Source organism: Rattus norvegicus, chromosome 14 (assembly GCF_036323735.1).
Source record: "Rattus norvegicus strain BN/NHsdMcwi chromosome 14, GRCr8, whole genome shotgun sequence".
Classification (NCBI taxonomy): domain Eukaryota; kingdom Metazoa; phylum Chordata; class Mammalia; order Rodentia; family Muridae; genus Rattus; species Rattus norvegicus.
In genome coordinates, this window is record NC_086032.1 from 66,584,834 (window position 1) to 66,607,779 (window position 22,946).

Consider the following 22,946-nt stretch of genomic DNA (forward strand, 5'->3'; position numbering starts at 1 on the left):
CTGGATGTCACTTTTAACCCTGTGTGGAGTGTGCTACAGTGTAGAAAGAGCCCCCACAGACGCATCTTCTGTCTTTCTCTTTTCCTAAGCATCACTATCCTATACTGCCTATTCTTTATGCTTAGAATAGTTTACCTTACATTATTTATGCAGTTATATGATTATTTACTGTGACGTCAATATATCTAGTAACATCTATTAACCACTAAATGCAACATTCTTCAGTATTATAGTACAGTATGAAAATATACTTTAAAATACATGAATGTGTCCCAATTATACTCCCTGTGAGAAAAAAGAAAAGGAAACTGCAGGAATATGTAAAAGTTCTTCATGCTCTGCTTTAATGTATTAGGAATTCCTCCAGGAACAAGCTTAGAACTGAAATTACATGGCTGAATAGACATGAACTAGACGAAAAAGGAAGAGAGGCAAAATTTTAAATATTTCCATGCAGATAACAGCAAAATAAAAGGTTCTGGGGCTGGAAGTAATGTGGTCTGTTCATATGGTGAAAAGAAGGTCTAACATTCACTGGGTTCATATTACAGAACTGTCATTGGGTCAACAGCTCATTCTTATTCCACCTGATATTAACAACTCTTTGAAGCCGACATCTTGACTAGCTTATTTTCCTAAGGAGAAAAACTGACATATGGAGAAATTAAGTAACTAAGCCAAGGTCTGTGCTGAGATACAACCTTGGACTGATTGTTTTTAGGGCCTGAATACCAAACCATTAGATTTTTAAGGAGACAAGTGTAAAAGTGTAGCTTTTCTCGTGAACTGATATCAGAAAAAAGGAAGAAGTAGAAGAGGAAGAGAATTAACCATGCCCATGTTCTGCTTATTTTTTTCTTCCTGATTATGTTCTCTCTCTCTTTCTCCCTCTCTCTCTCTCTCTCTCTCTCTCTCTCTCTCTCTCTCTGTCTCTCTCTCTCTCTCTCTCTCTCTCTCTCTCTCTCTCTCAACAAAACATTTTTGTTCATTCCTTGGGAATTTCACATTATGCACTCCAATCACACTCATTTCCTAGTCCTTCCATGTCTGACCCCCACAACTTTTTTGACGCCCCCTGCCGAAAAGTAAAATTAAAATTAAAGAGGAGAAAAGAAAAAGAAAAATCAAGACCATTTTTTTTTGCTGTCTATATGCTCACTAAAGCATGGTCAAACTCGCAGTGGTCTGTCCCTTAAGTACAGCAGAATTGATCCCCTCCTGCACTCCCACAGGAAGCCATCAATTGTAGAGAGCTAACTCTGGCTTCCTCATCACACTTTCTGAGAGTTCTCTTAGATGACTTCCTGTTTTGAGAAAGAGGGACATGGAAGGCTTCTGTAAAATCCACCCTACCCCCAACCCTCACCCACAAAAGCAGCAGCCTAAACACTTGGCTTTTTAATTGCTTTTAGAAGCTAACTTTTACATCAGTGAAACAAAAATATCCAATGGAAATAATTTAAAAGAGAAAAGTTGTGTTGGCTCATGTTTCCAGAGTGTTTCAGAGCATCACTTGTGGGGAAGACATGGCTGAACAGGCTAGATCACATGGTACAAGCATATGGTAGAAATTTCTCCTTAAGGCACATCGCAAAGCAGGGTGAGAAAGGAAGTTGGTAAGAAAGCTAAGTCCTAGTTAGCTGCCTTAATCTACCCAAAGAATGTCATCAGCAGCTAAAGACTAGTCAATCAAAGCATGTCGGTTGAGAGTCAGTTGAGGTATTCTAGCCTTACTACTCATATACAAAATATAAAGATGTATTCCTAAAAGAGACATTTGAATGTGTTTCATGAAGAAAACATAGATGCCTTGGAGTGTAATGTTCTCTCCAAGGCCACTTAGAACAAAATAGTAAGATGTGGGGGGACTAAAATCTTAAAACTTCTTACGCTTAATCTAAAGTAACAACTTGTTGATCTTACCAAATAAAACAGGGGCAACGGAGGCAACACTGACAGTTTCAATTAGTCAGGGAGGGAGAATCTTCCCCTCCTCACATAAAACTTGAGCTTGTAAACAGAATTCATGGAACAGAGAGGAAATCAAGCAGCCAGGAAACATCTTGAGTTTCTGTCTGGCTAATTGTCAAGAAACTAAGTCTGAAGCTAAGGAGCTGTGATAGAAGCTGCCTTAGGGTCTTCTGTGTCCTGCTACTGAAGGTTGGCAGAACATTGTTAGTCAACTTCTTTGTCTCTTATCTATGACAGGGCATGGTGACATGCCAAAACATGATGGACTGCTGGGAGAGCAAACAAGTGAGAAGTCTTTCTCCTCAGGCCAGGACAATTTGACAGGAAGGGACAGTTTGCCAGAGGAACGTACCTGAAGTGTTTCAAAGGCAGACTGGGATTATAGATTTTGACCACTGGTGAAGGGTTGACTACAGGGAGGGATGTAGCACATATCTTCCATGGCAGTAAGGAACCAGCAAAGGCAGAGACAGCATGCCTACCTGAGAATGGAATTCAAGACCCTAAGGCCCCAGAGTTTCCAAAGGAAGGGGTATCTATGTGAAAAAGTTCTTCCAGAAATGTAGAAGGAAGAAGAAAATCAACATACACGCTATGTCAATCAGACGTAAAACACAGACATTGATGTTGGTCTTTCTACACTCAGTGTGAATCAGCTTTCCCTTAGGAAGTCAATTGAGAAAGGAGTTTCACACTAGCTAAATGTCCAGGCTGGAAGGATGATTTGTGAGTTCTTGCAAAGTCAGAAAGCATGACTTGGCCAGTGGGCTAAGAGCTAGGGCAGTAAGGAGAGTGGGAGAAAGACCCAGAAAGTGATATATGATTAAGAGCACTCTTAGTCAGGAGGATGATCTCATTTGCATATTTACCTCCTCATTTTCTCACTCCTACAGGTTACAGTCTCAGTCAATGTGTTCTGGTGATGGGGATCTCTAGGTTCAGGGTCAGGGCTTGCTTAAAATTCCAAAGTAGAAGGAATGAAGTAGAAGAGGAACAGGAGGTATATTTGCCAGGTCCCCATCACAAAGATAGTAGAACCTTAAATTTAATTCTCTTGCTTTTCTTTAGATCAGATATCTTCCAGACCAATTTGATTTTTTACAATTCATTTTAACGAGCAGATCCGTGCTTTCAGGCATTCGGAGTGGCTGAGATGATGCTGAATTGAGCACAGTGGGTTCCTGACATGACAAGTTGTCTCAGGCACTTGTTAGCTTGCCTGCGGAGCCACCACTGATTTTCTGTCCTCTCCAACTGCCTAAAGTCAGGGATGTGCTCCTGCCTCACCAGGCTCTATTCCTGGGTTAACATTTTGGAAACGCACCTCGCTTCTTTTGCAATGGCTTCACTTGAATAAGCTCCATTCATTAATGTCACTCTGTGAAAAATGGGAAGGATTTCTACATATCCGGACTCCTCAACATATGCTAATGAAAACGCCTGTCAAGTCTATTGATTTTCTCACTTTCAGGGAAGGCAAAAGTACTATCAGGTGATTGCTGTGTGTGTGATTTATGAGAGCATCCACCTCCTTTGTAATCAAAGCCTGGAGCAATGTGAGAGAAAGGAAGATTGAGTTGGGGTCCCTTAACTCTGGTTTGAATATTGAAAATTTCAACCGAGGCAACGTTTTCCCAGTGGTATTTATTGCGCTTTTGACATGAGATCTAAAATAAGCCAATTTGACTCTTGTCATCCACTGAGAATCCTTTTGTTCTGTTTTCCTTTGCTAATCTGCACCTTTAGTGCAACATGCGAAACTTACATAAAAGGAATTAAGAAAACCAACTTTAGGGGCCCTAACTGGCTGTCTGTGATTTCCTGAGCTAGCAGATAGCTGGCTGACTTTCCATCCTGCCTGTCCTGCTTCCCTCGTGACCCCTGCAGCCCTGTGGGTCTCTCTGTGCAGAAGGCACTAACAGAAGCGATCATGTATTTTCTAGGTTTCCTCTACGCTCAGAACAACACCAAGCGCAGCATTAAAGAGCGGCTCATGAAGCTCTTGCCCTGCTCAGCTGCCAAAACGTCGTCTCCTGCTATTCAAAGCAAGTTTCCTTTCCTTTTCGCCCCGAGATTGTTTGCTTTGCTTGTTTAGGTCCACACGCACTGCAATTTCTGCTTCTAAAAGGAATCGATATATCATCTCCTGCGAAGCAATGTCTATTTACAGCTCGTGTTTATCTGAAACACCGAGGTATAAGCAACAGGCGTTTTTTCATTTGGCAGGCTGAAAGCTTGGTGTCAGTAACAGAGGCCCCTGCTTCCTGAAACTGACGCATTTCAATTTCATCTGAAGCGTGGGGACAAGCATAGAGGATTGTTTGCTTAAAATGGTTACACAGCAGCTGCCAACTTAAGCTATGTTATTTTACAAGTTTCTCGTTTTCTAGTTGCAACAGAAAATGTCCATATTTCTGGAGTACCATGTGGTGTTTTGATACATGCATATTCTGCATAATGTTCAGATAGATAAACATATCCACATCCTCAAACATTTATCTTTTCTTTGATACAAATTATCCAAAACTCATACTTCCAGCTTTTCTGGGATACATGATGAATTATAGTCACCAATGGCCACTCTGATATACAACAAAAGCCTTATCTAGCTAGAACTTAGTAACCAGTAAATAAACTTCCTTCTTCACCCCTCACCCACAGCTAAGCTCCTCACTACCTGGTACCCACTACTATACTCTCAACTATGAGATCAACTTCTCAAAATCCTTTGCATAAGTGAAGTGATGCAGTCTTTTGCATTCTGTGTGTGGCCTCTTTGGCTTAATGATGTCCTGTTCCTTCCACCATGTTATATATATATATGTCAAATATTCTTTTCCAGGCTGAATAGCGTTTGTGTCAGTGTATCCCACACTGAATATACATGTTTATCCAGTAATATGGTAACTAGTTCTACAAGGAAGTACAAGTTTCTCTTTAATGTATCAATTAAATTTACTGTGAACATAAACCCAGGAGAGGGATTGCTAGGTCATATGATATATAGAGATATATATCCAACTTCTATTGTAATTTCTTGACTATTTTTAAAGTGTGGCTTCTTTTTCCTTTGTTTCCCACACTGATAAAAGTTCTTTAGAAAAGCAGGACAAATATGATCATATACACATACATGTACATGCACACACATACGTTTTATACATATATTATACATATATATACATATATATATATACATTTGTGGTATAGTAAACCATAAATATTACTATTTTGGCATATAGAACAGTGGCAATGAGTAGATTGAAAAGTTAGGCAGCATTTGACGCTGTAGGATAGAGTCAGGATATTTCTTGAGGAAGTCTCATGTTTACTTAACACCTTGACTGACTGCATGAGACTCTCATACTATGTCCAAAGTAATCTATCATTAACTTTTAGTGTGCCAAGTGTGCAGATATCACCACTTTTATATACCACATCTACATCAACACTTAGAATTGAGTTTTATTAAATACCTGAGCATTCTAGGTTAGTCAGGCTGACATATGAAACTAACATGCTGGCCTACCTTCTTGTTCATTTCCACCATGTGGCATCCTTGTGAATTAGAAAATAGAGAGCTCCCAAAGAGAGAACATCAGTCAAGTTTACAAAGAGTGTTAATGCACAGACTCTGAATTTCTAAGTTGTCTATGTAAAAAAAGATGTTTACGATAATTTAATACTAAGCATCACACAATTCCTAGAATTAGATGAGAGAAGATCATTTTTCACCTAGAAATAGAACATTAAAAAATGAGGAAAATAATCCTCATTCGTTGTGAGTCTAGAGACAGTATCTCAATCCACCTTCTTTATATTCAGCCATATCATTTTGTAGAAATCATTGATTCAATTGGTGACTTAAAATGTTAATGTTGTAACTCTACATGAAGCAGAAAATATGGAAGGAACTTTTAAAGGAGATATATTGAGTCAGAAGTCCTAGAATTAAACAACAACAACAAGAAGAAAAACAGTTATTTTGAACGTCGTTATCTCACACTAGTATGATCCAGCAGGCATACACGCTCGTTTAGTGAGTATTTATCGTAAGTCAACCAAAATGGGATTTGTGTTGGGAACAGTAACCAAATCACACTCCAAAATACAGAGCAAAATCCAAACCAGCAAACACACAGACATCTACTCAACTAGATCAACTGTTACATTCTTTATGGAAAAGTTAACAATAAAAGAAATGATTTTTCCAGGTAGAAATTCTGTGCAGGAAATCCTTAAAATTATTATTAAGGTAAATTGTTCTTTTTTCTTTCCTCACACACTTACACACAGACACACAACAGCTCACGAATTAGACAATGCTTGTCAGCACAGCTCACAAGTCTGAGGGATGAAAAGCCATAATCTGATACGATGCTGAAGCTCCAGGGTTGATGACCTCTGCTTGTCAGAGACAGCTGGCTATTAGAGCAATGGCTTTTCTCCTTCCCATGTGGAGTCAGCATTGCCAATTTACCTGATATTTGCTGAAAACGTAGTCATTTGTATCATATAGACATGTAAAATGTAAGTGTCAAATGAGTCTCCATATTTGCTTAGTGAAGAACAAATTGTCAGATTTTGTTAGTGTTTTCTCTGTACCAATATCTAGCAAAAATGTAATTACAGAGTATGCAAATCAATTTAACTCTGTTCTAGCCTAAAAGGAAGTTTCTTAAGATTACAGCCGAGACAAAAAATATTGTAAACACAAATAATGAGAATAACAATAATCTCATATTTCCTAAATTTAATATCCCCACTCACCACAGAAACACAAATTAAAGTTACATGAAGACGTAATTTCATGTCATTCAGGATGGTTATCAAAAATAAAATGTATAGTAACTAATTCTGAGAAGCACAGAAACCCTCATGTGTCCACTGATGTGAATGTAAATGCATCCCAGAACTTTGGTTACTAGATTCCTCAAGAATTTACAAGAAGAACCATTCGGTGTCTCAGCAAACTCACTCGTGGTTATATACCCAAAGGATTTTAGGTAAACAATTCACAGGAGTACATGAACGTCCATGTTTATTATAGCACAATTCAGAATAGTAGAGTTCTGCTATCAACCTAGGGGTACATCAACAGATGTATGACGAAAACATCACATGTATAATAGAGTTCTACTCAACTATAATGAAAAAATATAATTTGTTAAAAATACCTGTAGTATGAGGTTATCATAAAAACAAACTGAATACAGAAAGACAAATATTACACATTTTCTCTCACTCGTGAATGCTAGATCTTATAAAGATACATAATGCCACATACATATAATATATAGTTATGGTTAAAATATATGTATATATATAAAGCTATCTACATGTTATACTTGAAATAAACTTTTTAAGACATCAGACATATACAATTAATTATTACCAATTTTTAAAATCTAGAAACTAGTTGTTGTTTACATTGAGCTGGACATATAACATGATTTGTAGACCCTATCTATCTTCAAATGTAAAAGTCTCTATCCAGCAGCAACCATTTTCATGTATCCAACAGCCACCAGAAAGCACATCATGAAGGAATAGCTTATTTGGAAAAGAAGACAATGCATTTCATTGCTATGTTAGCCAAGTAATCATATTAGCACTCCTCTGTGGACTAGACTCTAATAATTGTGCACAATGTAAAAATACACCATGTGAATATGGGGTGAGAGGTAGAAAGGTCAAATGAAAAGGAGATAAGAAGAAGTCCTTAGGCCCCCAGAAGAAAGGTATACATAGCCCATGTCTGGGCTTTGAGAAACTGAAGATGAGTCTTGACTGATTTGAGTGGTTCTAGGCCTGATTGACCTGAGTGGCAGAGGGAGTATACTCTACATGTCCTCATGAGACTTCCAATGAGTGTGTCTGAGAGTTTGTTTCCTTTAGAAAACCCTACACATTTGCTGAGCCATGAAGCATTTGGAGTCCAGAATTAGAAAATTTAAAACTTGAAGGATCATGGGACGATATCTATGTGGTCACTCCACTTAGTACAAAAAAGAATCACTTATCCTCAAGAGAGAGCAGCACGGCACTCTGAAAACTTAAGTATGAGGCTGTTACCATCTTTAGTGTTTTGCAGTGAACCTGAAAAAGCCTGTCTGTGAACATGTGTGAGATATTCCCCAACCTGAAAGTAAGACACAGTGGGGCTGCCTCTTCTTTATGCTTGTTCTTCAACACCACCCTCTTCATCCCGCCTCTTCTGTCATTTCTTCAGTGCATACTTGAATACTACTTCTGTCTTGCCTTAAAAAAGTAGCATGTGGTAAAGTGTTTTATGAAAGACCACGTGTATTCAAGTGCTTGGAGATAAAATATTTAATGAAAGGGAGAAATTACAACTCCCAAGTTAATGTTTTAAGCACATTTCTTGACTTCGATGGTTGAGAAACTACCAAACAGAAGTGCAGAATTCCAACTACCATCGAGAGGTTTTAGAGAGCAGTGCATGACTCCAAGAGAAAGGAGTAACCTGTTCAGGCAATGATCTCTGACCTTCTTCACTCATGCCACCTGACAGTAACTGAAAATTAGAAATTGATGTGATCTTGTGTGCCTTCATTTAGGATGTAGAATTCTTCCTGCCTTCTGAACAAGAGTGCGAAACGAGGTGAGGATAGAGGTTAAGAAGAGCTGTCTACTAAATTATATAACATTCAAGTTTTGCATTAACTCCACTGTCCCCTGACCACCCAATTCTCCACTGATCTTTGCATATCCATCCCAGGCTATTGATAAAACATAGTCAAATGTAGCAGCCAATTGCCTCACTTTGCAGTGGATCCAGGAGTCCCATCACTTGCCTGACACCATCAGCTACCTACTTTCTGAGGTTGTTCTCTCCTCCCTCATTACTTCCCTATCCTCCATCCACTGGCCACCAAACTACTCTCAGTTTTGTTTCTAAGATGTAAACTCAGTTCTTTAAATCTTGTGCTATAGCACCCTTTGGTGCACTTCATTCTTCCAAAAATAACTGAAAAACATAGATGGGAGCAGCATCCTAGAACATGGTGGAATTTTGGTTGTGATTGTTAGGAAACACATTCCTTGGATATTTTGAACAACGGTTTCCTTATTTAATCTTTATTACACAATACTATCTTTGTTTTATTGGCAAAGTTCATATGAAACATGCAGAATACTCTAAGAAAAAACATTTTTCAAGTAACATGTTTCTTAGCACTGATTTCAGAAGGGTAGGAAGAACATGAAAACAAAGATAATTCCCTCTGACAGAAGGAGTATTAAGAAGGAAGGAAATATGTGCTTCTGCTCTTAAAAGTGGATGTGAGCTATGGAAATAAATGGGCTGGGTCAGAGCAAATGTCACTAATGAAGTAATATCTGAGAGTTTGAAAAAAGCCCAGTTTATGGAGAAAAGGAGCATAGCACACTGGAGACTCAGAAAGCTCTCTGTTATCATCTGATAATATGTTTATTATTATTATTATCATTATTATCATTATCATTTTAATTATTGTTATTAGTGCAGGTTAAATCAAGTAATTCACACATAACACTTAACACATGAAGCATAATGAGAATAAACAAATTGTAGCTCAGCTAATATGATATGAAAAAGTGATAATTTGCCATGTATAATATCTAAAATTTATTGGCACAAAAATAAAATTTTCATAAGTAATAGAAATACATTTCCAGATTAAAAATTATTATTTTGTTTTTTGTGTATTTTTTTTAATTAACTTGAGTATTTCTTATATACATTTCGAGTGTTATTCCCTTTCCCGGTTTCCGGGCAAACATCCCGTCCCCCCTCCCCTTCCTTATGGGTGTTCCCCTCCCAACCCTCCCCCCATTGCCGCCCTCCCCCCATAGACTAGTTCACTGGGGGTTCAGTCTTAGCAGGACCCAGGGCTTCCCCTTCCACTGGTGCTCTTACTAGGATATTCATTGCTACCTATGGGGTCAGAGTCCAGGGTCAGTCCATGTATAGTCTTTAGGTAGTGGCTTAGTCCCTGGAAGCTCTGGTTGCTTGGCATTGTTGTACTTTTGGGGTCTCGAGTCCCTTCAAGCTCTTCCAGTTCTTTCTCTGATTCCTTCAATAGGGGACCTATTCTCAGTTCAGTGGTTTGCTGCTGGCATTCGCCTCTATATTTGCTGTATTCTGGCTGTGTCTCTCAGGAGCGATCTACATCCGGCTCCTGTCGGTCTGCACTTCTTTGCTTCATCCATCTTGTCTAATTGGGTGGCTGTATATGTATGGGCCACATGTGGGGCAGGCTCTGAATGGGTGTTCCTTCAGTCTCTGTTTTAATCTTTGCCTCTCCCTTCCCTGCCAAGGGTATTCTTTTTCCTCATTTAAAGAAGGAGTGAAGCATTCACATTTTGATCATCCGTCTTGAGTTTCGTTTGTTCTAGGGATCTAGGGTAATTCAAGCATTTGGGCTAATAGCCACTTATCAATGAGTGCATACCATGTATGTCTTTCTGTGAGTGGGTTAGCTCACTCAGGATGATATTTTCCAGTTCCAACCATTTGCCTACGAATTTCATAAACTCGTTGTTTTTGATAGCTGAGTAATATTCCATTGTGTAGATGTACCACATTTTCTGTATCCATTCCTCTGTTGAAGGGCATCTGGGTTCTTTCCATTTTCTGGCTATTATAAATAAGGCTGCGATGAACATAGTGGAGCACGTGTCTCTTTTATATGTTGAGGCATCTTTTGGGTATATGCCCAAGAGAGGTATAGCTGGATCCTCAGGCAGTTCAATGTCCAATTTTCTGAGGAACCTCCAGACTGATTTCCAGAATGGTTTTACCAGTCTGCAATCCCACCAACAATGGAGGAGTGTTCCTCTTTCTCCACATCCTCGCCAGCATCTGCTGTCACCTGAGTTTTTGATCTTAGCCATTCTCACTGGTGTGAGGTGAAATCTCAGGGTTGTTTTGATTTGCATTTCCCTTATGACTAAAGATGTTGAACATTTCTTTAGGTGTTTCTCAGCCATTCGGCATTCCTCAGCTGTGAATTCTTTGTTTAGCTCTGAACCCCATTTTTTAATAGGGTTATTTGTTTCCCTGCGGTCTAACTTCTTGAGTTCTTTGTATATTTTGGATGTAAGGCCTCTATCTGTTGTAGGATTGGTAAAGATCTTTTCCCAATCTGTTGGTTGCCGTTTTGTCCTAACCACAGTGTCCTTTGCCTTACAGAAGCTTTGCAGTTTTATGAGATCCCATTTGTCGATTCTTGATCTTAGAGCATAAGCCATTGGTGTTTTGTTCAGGAAATTTTTTCCAGTGCCCATGTGTTCCAGATGCTTCCCTAGTTTTTCTTCTATTAGTTTGAGTGTGTCTGGTTTGATGTGGAGGTCCTTGATCCACTTGGACTTAAGCTTTGTACAGGGTGATAAGCATGGATCGATCTGCATTCTTCTACATGTTGCCCTCCAGTTGAACCAGCACCATTTGCTGAAAATGCTATCTTTTTTCCATTGGATGGTTTTGGCTCCTTTGTCAAAAATCAAGTGACCATAGGTGTGTGGGTTCATTTCTGGGTCTTCAATTCTATTCCATTGGTCTATCTGTCTGTCTCTGTACCAATACCATGCAGTTTTTATCACTATTGCTCTGTAATACTGCTTGAGTTCAGGGATAGTGATTCCCCCTGAAGTCCTTTTATTGTTGAGGATAGCTTTAGCTATCCTGGGTTTTTTGTTATTCCAGATGAATTTGCAAATTGTTCTGTCTAACTCTTTGAAGAATTGGATTGGTATTTTGATGGGGATTGCATTGAATCTGTAGATTGCTTTTGGTAAAATGGCCATTTTTACTATATTAATCCTGCCAATCCATGAGCATGGGAGATCTTTCCATCTTCTGAGGTCTTCTTCAATTTCTTTCCTCAGTGTCTTGAAGTTCTTATTGTACAGATCTTTTACTTGCTTGGTTAAAGTCACACCGAGGTACTTTATATTATTTGGGTCTATTATGAAGGGTGTCGTTTCCCTAATTTCTTTCTCGGCTTGTTTCTCTTTTGTATAGAGGAAGGCAACTGATTTATTTGAGTTAATTTTATACCCAGCCACTTTGCTGAAGTTGTTTATCAGCTTTAGTAGTTCTCTGGTGGAACTTTTGGGATCACTTAAATATACTATCATGTCATCTGCAAATAGTGATATTTTGACCTCTTCTTTTCCGATCTGTATCCCTTTGATCTCCTTTTGTTGTCTGATTGCTCTGGCTAGAACTTCAAGAACTATATTGAATAAGTAGGGAGAGAGTGGGCAGCCTTGTCTAGTCCCTGATTTTAGTGGGATTGCTTCAAGTTTCTCTCCATTTAGTTTAATGTTAGCAACTGGTTTGCTGTATATGGCTTTTACTATGTTTAGGTATGGGCCTTGAATTCCTATTCTTTCCAGGACTTTTATCATGAAGGGGTGTTGAATTTTGTCAAATGCTTTCTCAGCATCTAATGAAATGATCATGTGGTTCTGTTCTTTCAGTTTGTTTATATAATGGATTACGTTGATGGTTTTCCGTATATTAAACCATCCCTGCATGCCTGGGATGAAGCCTACTTGATCATGGTGGATGATTGTTTTGATGTGCTCTTGAATTCGGTTTGCCAGAATTTTATTGAGTATTTTTGCGTCGATATTCATAAGGGAAATTGGTCTGAAGTGCTCTTTCTTTGTTGTGTCTTTGTGTGGTTTAGGTATAAGAGTAATTGTGGCTTCGTAGAAGGAATTCAGTAGGGCTCCATCTGTTTCAATTTTGTGGAATAGTTTGGATAATATTGGTATGAGGTCTTCTATGAAGGTTTGATAGAATTCTGCACTAAACCCGTCTGGACCTGGGCTCTTTTTGGTTGGGAGACCTTTAATGACTGCTTCTATTTCCTTAGGAGTTATGGGGTTGTTTAACTGGTTTATCTGTTCCTGATTTAACCTCGATACCTGGTATCTGTCTAGGAAATTGTCCATTTCCTGAAGATTTTCAAATTTTGTTGAATATAGGTTTTTATAGTAAGATCTGATGATTTTTTGAATTTCCTCCGAATCTGTAGTTATGTCTCCCTTTTCATTTCTGATTTTGTTAATTTGGACACACTCTCTGTGTCCTCTCGTTAGTCTGGCTAAGGGTTTATCTATCTTGTTGATTTTCTCAAAGAACCAACTTTTGGTTCTGTTGATTCTTTCTATGGTCCTTTTTGTTTCTACTTGGTTGATTTCAGCTCTGAGTTTGATTATTTCCTGCCTTCTACTCCTCCTGGGTGTATTTGCTTCTTTTTGTTCTAGAGCTTTTAGGTGTGCTGTCAAGCTGCTGACATATGCTCTTTCCTGTTTCTTTCTGCAGGCACTCAGCGCTATGAGTTTTCCTCTTAGCACAGCTTTCATTGTGTCCCATAAGTTTGAGTATGTTGTATCTTCATTTTCATTAAATTCTAAAAAGTTTTTAATTTCTTTCTTTATTTCTTCCTTGACCAAGTTATCATTGAGTAGATGATCCACGTAGAATTTCCACGTATATGTGGGCATTCTTCCCTTATTGTTATTGAAGACCAGTTTTAGGCCGTGGTGGTCCGATAGCACGCATGGGATTATTTCTATCTTTCTGTACCTGTTGAGGCCCGTTTTTTGACCAATTATATGGTCAATTTTGGAGAAAGTACCATGAGGAGCTGAGAAGAAGGTATATCCTTTTGCTTTAGGATAGAATGTTCTATAAATATCCGTTAAGTCCATTTGGCTCATGACTTCTCTTAGTCTGTCTACATCACTGTTTAATTTCTGTTTCCATGATCTGTCCATTGATGAGAGTGGGGTGTTGAAATCTCCCACTATTATTGTGTGAGGTGCAATGTGTGTTTTGAGCTTTAGTAAGGTTTCTTTTACGTATGTAGGTGCCCTTGTATTTGGGGCATAGATATTTAGGATTGAGAGTTCATCTTGGTTGATTTTTCCTTTGATGAATATGAAGTGTCCTTCCTTATCTTTTTTGATGACTTTTAGTTGGAAATTGATTTTATTTGATATTAGAATGGCTACTCCAGCTTGCTTCTTCTGACCATTTGCTTGGAAATTTGTTTTCCAGCCTTTCACACTGAGGTAGTGTCTGTCTTTGTCTCTGAGGTGTGTTTCCTGTAGGCAGCAGAATGCAGGGTCCTCGTTGCGTATCCAGTTTGTTAATCTATGTCTTTTTATTGGGGAGTTGAGGCCATTGATATTGAGAGATATTAAGGAATAGTGATTATTGCTTCCCGTTATATTCATATTTGGATGTGAGGTTATGTTTGTGTGCTTTCATTCTCTTTGTTTTGTTGCCAAGACGATTAGTTTCTTGCTTCTTCTAGGGTATAGCTTGCCTCCTTATGTTGGGCTTTACCATTTATTATCCTTTGTAGTGCTGGATTTGTAGAAAGATATTGTGTAAATTTGGTTTTGTCATGGAATATCTTGGTTTCTCCATCAATGTTAATTGAGAGTTTTGCTGGATACAGTAACCTGGGCTGGCATTTGTGTTCTCTTAGGGTCTGTATGACATCAGTCCAGGATCTTCTGGCCTTCATAGTTTCTGGCGAGAAGTCTGGTGTGATTCTGATAGGTCTCCCTTTATATGTTACTTGACCTTTTTCCCTTACTGCTTTTAATATTCTTTCTTTATTTTGTGCGTTTGGTGTTTTGACAATTATGTGACGGGAGGTGTTTCTTTTCTGGTCCAATCTGTTTGGAGTTCTGTAGGCTTCTTGTATGTCTATGGGTATCTCTTTTTTTAGGTTAGGGAAGTTTTCTTCTATGATTTTGTTGAAGATATTTACTGGTCCTTTGAGCTGGGAGTCTTCACTCTCTTCTATACCTATTATCCTTAGGTTTGATCTTCTCATTGAGTCCTGGATTTCCTGTATGTTTTGGACCAGTAGCTTTTTCCCGCTTTACATTATCTTTGACAGTTGAGTCAATGATTTCTATGGAATCTTCTGCTCCTGAGATTCTCTCTTCCATCTCTTGTATTCTGTTGGTGAAGCTTGTATCTACAGCTCCTTGTCTCTTCTTTTGGTTTTCTATATCCAGGGTTGTTTCCATGTGTTCTTTCTTGATTGCTTCTATTTCCATTTTTAATTCCTTCAACTGTTTGATTGTGTTTTCCTGGAATTCTTTCAGGGATTTTTGCGATTCCTCTCTGTAGGCTTTTACTTGTTTATTAATGTTTTCCTGTGCTTCCCTAAGTGTGTTCATGTCTTTCTTGAAGTCCTCCAGCATCATGATCAAATATGATTTTGAAACTTGATCTTGCTTTTCTGGTGTGTTTGGATATTCCATGTTTGTTTTGGTGGGAGAATTGGGCTCCGATGATGCCATGTAGTCTTGGTTTCTGTTGCTTGGGTTCCTGCGCTTGCCTCTCGCCATCAGATTATCTCTAGTGTTACTTTGTTCTGCTGTTTCTGACAGTGGCTAGACTGTCCTATAAGCCTGTGTGTCAGGAGTGCTGTAGACCTGTTTTCCTCTCTTTCAGTCAGTTATGGGGACAGAGTGTTCTGCTTTCGGGCGTGTAGTTTTTCCTCTCTACAGGTCTTCAGCTGTTCCTGTGGGCCTGTGTCTTGAGTTCACCAGGCAGCTTTCTTGCAGCAGAAAATTTGGTCTTACCTGTGGTCCCGAGGCTCAGGTTTGCTCGTGGGGTGCTGCCCAGGGGCTCTCTGCAGCGGCAGCAACCAGGAAGACCTGTGCCGCCCCTTCCAGGAGCTTCAGTGCACCAGGGTTCCAGATGGTCTTTGGCTTTTTCCTCTGGCGTCCGAGATGTGTGTGCAGGGAGCAGTCTCTTCTGGTTTCCCAGGCTTGTCCGCCTCTCTGAAGGTTTAGCTCTCCCTCCCACGGGATTTGGGTGCAGAGAACTGTTTATCCGGTCTGTTTCCTTCAGGGTCCGGCGGGGTCCTGCCGCTCCTGGGCCCTCCCCCACGGGAGCCCAGAGGCCTTATACAGTTTCCTCTTGGGCCAGGGATGTGGGCAGGGGTGAGCAGTGTTGGTGGTCTCTTCTGCTCTGCAGCCTCAGGAGTGCCCACCTGACCAGGCGGTTGGGTCTCTCTCTCACTGGGTCTGGGAGCAGAGAGCTGCTGCGGGCCGGGATCCGCGGTTGTGGGACTTCCGGTAAACACAGAACGTGCCCGGTCCTAGAGAAATTCTGCTTCCGTGTGTCCCAAGCTCACCAGGCAGCTTTCTTGCAGCAGAAAATTTGGTCTTACCTGTAGTCCCGAGGCTCAGGTTTGCTCGTGGGGTGCTGCCCAGGGGCTCTCTGCAGCGGCAGCAACCAGGAAGACCTGTGCCGCCCCTTCCGGGAGCTTCAGTGCACCAGGGTTCCAGATGGTCTTTGGCTTTTTCCTCTGGCATCCGAGATGTGTGTGCAGGGAGCAGTCTCTTCTGGTTTCCCAGGCTTGTCCGCCTCTCTAAAGGTTTAGCTCTCCCTCCCACGGGATTTGGGTGCAGAGAACTGTTTATCCGGTCTGTTTCCTTCAGGGTCCAGCGGGGTCCTGCCGCTCCTGGGCCCTCCCCCACGGGAGCCCAGAGGCCTTATACAGTTTCCTCTTGGGCCAGGTGTATTTTTTTTGAAAGATAACATTAATTGGCGCTGGCTTACAGGCTCGGAGGTGCAGTTCAGAATCCTCAAGTTGGGAATATGGCAGCATTCAGGCAGGCATGGTGCAGTAGGAGCTGAGAGCTCTACATCTTCATCTGAAGGCTGCTAGCAGAATATTCATTTCCAGGCAGCTAGAGTGAGGGTCTCAAGATCACACACAGAGTGACACAACTACTCCAACAAGACCACACCTCGTAATCGTGCCAATCCCGGGGCCAAGCATATACAAACCATCACATTCCACTCCCTGACCCCCATAGGATTGTTCAAAGACATGAGTCTATGGGAGCCATATGGTTATAGCATAATAAAAAGTACATTTAATCAACCTTCAAAGTTCCTGTAGTCTATAGCAGTTTCAACAGTGCTAAAAGTCCAAAGTTCAAAGTCTCTTCTAATATCCATCCAATCACTTAACTGTAATACCAAATCAAGACAGGAAGCTAGCTGGGCAAACTCCAAACTCTGCATTTCCCCATCGGATGTCAAAGCGACCTTCAGATTTCCAGCTCCTTTTTCATCTTTTTTCACGGCAACAAACTTCTTTCTCCTGGGCTGGTTCCACTCCTTGTTAGAGCTTTCCTCGGCAGATATCCTATGGCTCTAGCATCTTGAAAATCTTGGGGTCCCGAAGGCAATTTCAATATTACAGCTTCTTGTTTCAATATCTAGGATCCTCCAAAGGACTTGCATCACTTCTCCAGCTCTACCCCTTGTAGCACTCTAAACTCAGCTTGATCCACTCTACTGCTGCTGCTGTTCTCAGTGATCATCCCATGGTATTGGCATCTCCAATATACTGGGCTCTTGCACTGCAAGTAGGCTTTACCAATAGCCTCTCATAGGATCTCTTCATGGTGCCAAGGTTAAAATCCTTTGCATGACCCCTTCAGTCCTGAGCCATCAACTACAACTGAGGTAGTACCTTCACCAATGGCCTTCCATGGCCTCTCACAGTGCCAAGACTCAGCTGCTCTTAATGACCCCTTCATGCCTTCAAACCAGTATCACCTGGGTGACACTTACACATTACCAAGTACAGCTGCACCGGGAGATACAACCTTGACCATCTCTGGAACACAGTGTCTTTGTGCTTTCAGAAAACACTTCCCAGAAGATTTTGAGTCAGTGATGCTGGTTTCTTCTTACTTGTCTCAGTAGTCTCCTTCTTTTGACTATGAAGCCAGAGATATACAGCCAAAGCTGCCAAGTTCTGATGCTTGCAGAAGCTGCAACATGGCCCCCTTGTTCTATTACATTATCATTAACTTCCTCTTTTCCAACTCCTTCACTGACTAAACTCCACTATCCTGGATTTTGCAATGTAGATTGATTGACCTTGAACTCAGAGATCTGCATGCCTGTCTCCTGGGATTAAAAGTCTGAACCACCATGCCTGGATTTAAGCGTTTGTTTACCAAGAACTTGCTCTGTCCCGGGCTGGCCTTGCACTCAGAGATCTGCTTGGCTATATCTTCTGGGATTCAAGGTGTGTATCAAGACAACCAGATAGTGGATGGCCCCATCCTTTAAATGGGGACCATGCCTATCTACTGGACGTGATCTCTACAGGTTCTATCTCCCCTTTGTTGATATTGATGATATTTCAGCTAATATCATCCCTATTGGGTCCTGGGAACCTCTTGCTTCCCTGGAATCTGGGACTTTCTAGTGGCTACCCCCAGTTCTCCATCCCCCACTGCTACATACTTCTGTTCAATTTCCTGACCCTCTGTATTTCTCTCTTGTCTCTTGACCTACCCCCTTTTTTCCTCTCCCTCTACTACCTCCATCCAAGGTCCCTCCCTTCCTCTATCTTCTGTGATAATTTTATTCCATCTTCTAAGTAAGATTAAAGCATCCACACTTTGGTCTTCCTTTTTCTTAAGCTTCATATGGTTTGTGAGTTGTATCATGAATCTTCTGAGCTTTTGGGCTAAAATCGATTTATCTGTGAGTACATACCATATGTGTTCTTCTGTGTCTGGGTTACCTCACTCAGGATATTTTCTAGGTCCATTCACTTGCCTGCCAATTTCATGAAGTCATTATTTTTAATACCTGAGTAGTATTCCATTGTATAGATATACCATATTTTCTGTATCCGTTCCTCTATTGTAGGACATCTGGGTTCTTTCCAGCTTCTGGCTATTATAAATAAGGGTACTATTAACATAGTGGAGCATGTGTCCTTGTTATATGTTGAAGCATCTTTTGGGTATGTACACAAGAGTGGTATAACTGCATCCTCAGGTAGTACTATTTCCAATTTTCTGAGGAATCTCCAGACTGATTTCCAGAATGGTTGTACCAGTTTGCAATCCCACCAACAATGGACGAATGTTCCTCTTTCTCCACATCCTTGACAGCATCTGCTGTCACCTGATTTTTTGATTTTAGCCATTGTGACTGGTGTGAGGTGGAATCTCAGTGTTGTTTTGATTTACATTTCTCTGAAGACTAAGGATGTTGAACATTTCTTTAGGTGCTTCTCAGATATTTGGTATTCCTCAGTTGAGAATTCTTTGTTTAGCGCTGTACCCCATTTTTAATAGGGGTATTTGGTTCTCTGGAGTCTAACTTCTTGAATTCTTTGTATATTTTGGATATTAGCCCTCTATTGGATGTAGAGTTTGTAAAGATCTTTTCCCAATCTGTTGCCATTTTGTCCTATTCACAGTGTCCCTTGCCTTGCAAAAACTTTTCAATTTCATGAGATCCCATTTTTCAATAGTTTATCTTAAAGCCTGAACCATTGTGGTATTCTGTTCAGGAAAAGTATCCCCTGGGCCAATGTGTTCAAGGCTCTTTCCCACTTTCTCTTCTATTAGATTTAGTATATCTGGATTTAATGGATGCACTTGGACTTGAGCTTTGTACAAGGTGATAAGAATGGATCAATTTACATTTCTCTACATGCTGACCATAATAATACTTGAACCAGCACCATTTGTTGAATATGCTGTCTTTTTCCCACTGGGTAGTTTTGGCTACTTTGTCAAAGATCAGGTGACCATAGGTGTGTGGGTCTTCAATTCTATTCCCCTGATCTACCTGCCTGTTTCTGTACCAATACCATGCAGTTTTTATCACTATTGCTCTATAGTAAAGCTTGAGGTCAGGGATGGTGATTGCTGAAAAAGCCTTTGACAAAATATAGCACCTTTTATGTTAAAAGTCTTGGAAAGATAAGGAATTCAAGACCCATACTTGGACCTCAGCCCGCCTGTGCTGCTCCAGACTGACCAGCCAGTTTGATGATCCCTCAAAACTTGTTTTCAACAATTTTCATGGAGGTCTATATTCATCACCTCTGACATCCACTGAAGAGTCTCCTATGATTTTAACCATAGTTCATTAATTCATAGGTCTCAAATTTAAAAGAAACCTTGGAAAGCAGTGAGACTGGAATTCTGCTCCCAGAATATAGATTGTACATCTTTAGCACTGTCCTTGTTTTCCCTGTAATGCTGTTTTAGTCCTTCCTATAGCCTAGAAAAAAAATGAGAAGCTAGAACATCGAAGTGTGTGTTAATATTGACTATAAAATTCAACTTCTTTACTCAAAGCACTAATGGTAGGAAGAGAGTGTAGCCAGGGAAACACATGAAGTGTTATATCTAAATTCTGTCCATTTTATTATTATTTATTTATTTGTTTATTCTTAAATTCTGTACATGTTATCTTTAGAATCAGTACCAGAATCTTCAAAGTCACATGATTTTTCATAATATTCATTCTTAATCCTTAAACATGACAACTAACATGAAAATGCCTGTGGATGAATGAATATTTATACAATTAAGGAATATGATGGCCCATATCATCTATGGCTTAGTATGAAAAAATTTCTACTAGCACCGCAAATGTGAAGATAAGTTGTTTTTCTCCTACAACAAAACACAAGCAAAGCCTGTGGCTATGTTTCCTAAATAAATAACTGAGTCATTTACTTTATCTCTAAAAAATAGTAATCATTTTCTTGTTTATTCATATGATGGTATAATAACTAAAAGGGTACTTACTGATAATAGCCAGGAGCTCATACAAAAGAGAAAGCTTTAAACACTTGAGTATATGTATATTTGTATTTATACACATTCTTGTTTAAATTGGGATCAAAATAGCATCTACATAGTAATGTCTCAATGTTTCCATTCAGTAAAAATAGTTTATTTACTAAATTAATGTTTTGGTCCATAATTTATATTGACTTGAGAAGACATAAAGAAAAGATTAGATAAGGTCATTATTAGACTAGACTACTCATAACTAATAATCCACCATGAGCACATTGGTATGGATAATTATAAGGCACCATTTCCTAACTGTATTAAATTTTTTTAAAATCAACTACAGCTTAAGGTTTCAATAGGTCTTATTTTTCCCTGGTAACATATTGATCATGGGAAATTTCTTATGGCCCTGTTGACAGAGACCTCAGCAGAATTTCCCTGTTTTCAAAATGAAGGATGGATTTGTTTTCAAAAGGAAGCTTTAAATGCCAACGTGATAGCAATTAGAAACCTAGCATCAATCTTCAGAAAATTTTTAAAAAATGTTTGGCCTCTCATACCTAACCAATTTCATGGTACATCTTTCATGTTGAATCTAGCTAACATCTCCAAATTAGGCAGACAGTAGAGAAAGGTGCTGGAAGATCTGAGGAATGATCCAGGAAATTTTGTAGCTTTATTTTTAGCTCTTGGATGGTAGGTGGATTTCATTGTATTGATGAGTCAAGAATTAGGATGAAATTCACAGATATTAAACTTATTTTGAAATATCTAGCATATGTACTGAATCTAATGCTGTTCTAAGTTCTACACAAATCAGCATCAATTTACTATAACATGCAAAATCATACAAGATGGACACTCTTCTACAGAATAGGACACTGAGGCATAGAATAAAGATTACCTTGTTTGATTACACCATCAGAAAGAAAACGAGAAGGGTCTTAGCCTGTGTCTTTACTCCACAGTCTATACATTTTATCTACTATCTAATTTTGTTTAATATTTTGATAAATATATACAATATTAATTTTAGGAAAGCAAGATTTTTTTCTCCATTTACTCTCTTGAAACAAGCTCATGAGACCAATTTATCTGGAGATGTTGTGATAGTTCCTCTTTCTGAGATAATATGATTAAAAAAAAAAACTGTTGCCAGGTCTTTCTTCATCTAGTATCACAGGGCCCACTGAGGTAATATATCTCATTTTTGATAAAGATTAATCATGGGTGTTTCAGAGCTATATGGAATTTTATTTTATTTTTCTTGATATCTGAGCATCAGTGAGATGCCATATAGGAAACAAGAGATATTTCTTTTAGATCAGGTGTAAAACCACTTGGCACTGCCATTTACTTCCTGGTGATATATGTTGCTAACTACATTTGTCCTCTGTCTTTGTTGTGGCCTTTGACAGGCTTATCTTTTTTCTGAAAATCGTATTCCATCATCATCAAATTCTTTTAAAATAGCTAATGTCAAGGGTGTTTGTCTCCTTTTTCTACAATGAGAGAGGGGAATGAGAGTGAGAAGGAGAAAGAGAAAGAGAGGGGGAGAGGGAGATGGAGAAAGGAAGAGAGGGAGACATATAGAGAATTTACGTTTAACAGGCTTATCCAAAATCACATAGGTATACATAGGAATTTGATAGTCTAATGGCCAATGAAAAAATATAGAACATTCTTTGTCCTGGTTCATTGTATATCTACAAAGAATCTAGATTAATTCATGATATAAGCCAGCCAGAGGCAAACAACTGTGAGGAAGTTTAGTTTATTTCATTTCATGGTGGTAGAGTTATGGAGCACTATATTATAGATAATAGTATTAAACCAAGAGGAAGAGACAGAGACCCCGCCCAGTCTGAAGCTTGCCATTACACTGAAATAAACACATGTGTCAAGATCAGCCAGGTACAATAATTATAAATAAAATGATATAAGAGGCACTACTAAAAAGAATTAGTACTGAGAGTGTCATAATCTGTATTAGCTTATTTGGTTCAAACATGGATTTACAACTGATGTGCCACAGAAAATTTATAATGTTTTAATCTTTTATTCATTCCCTTATCTGTGATATGGACATTACAGTGATAAATATTCTTTGTTCAGGTTCACAGAGTTAACAGTGAAGGTTTTATGACTTTTCTATTAGTGGATAAGTGTGCTGTATTTCTACCACCATCCCCATGGGGATCACAAGCACTGTTGTCAGTTAGATAAAACTGAGTAACCTTGGGTGTATTGAATGGAAGGTAGTGTGTCTGCAGAGCCCTTTGGAGAAGAGTCATCCCTTCATCAGAGGAGAGAAAACAGCTACTTAAAAGAAGAAACTTAAAATA

The 22,946-nt window shown here is 39.3% G+C and overlaps 1 protein-coding gene across 7 annotated transcripts in view; it reads left to right on the forward strand.

The window, feature by feature from the left end:
- Kcnip4 (potassium voltage-gated channel interacting protein 4) overlaps positions 1–22,946 on the forward strand; it is a 1,150,698-nt gene that overhangs the window by 991,537 nt on the left and 136,215 nt on the right. Inside the window, 1 exon segment of one of the 7 annotated variants that reach the window (NM_181365.2) lies at positions 3,915–4,016. The exons of 5 other annotated variants lie outside the window; for them this stretch is intronic. In NM_181365.2, coding sequence (NP_852030.1) covers positions 3,915–4,016 — 102 coding nt within the window. 7 annotated transcript variants of the gene reach the window in all.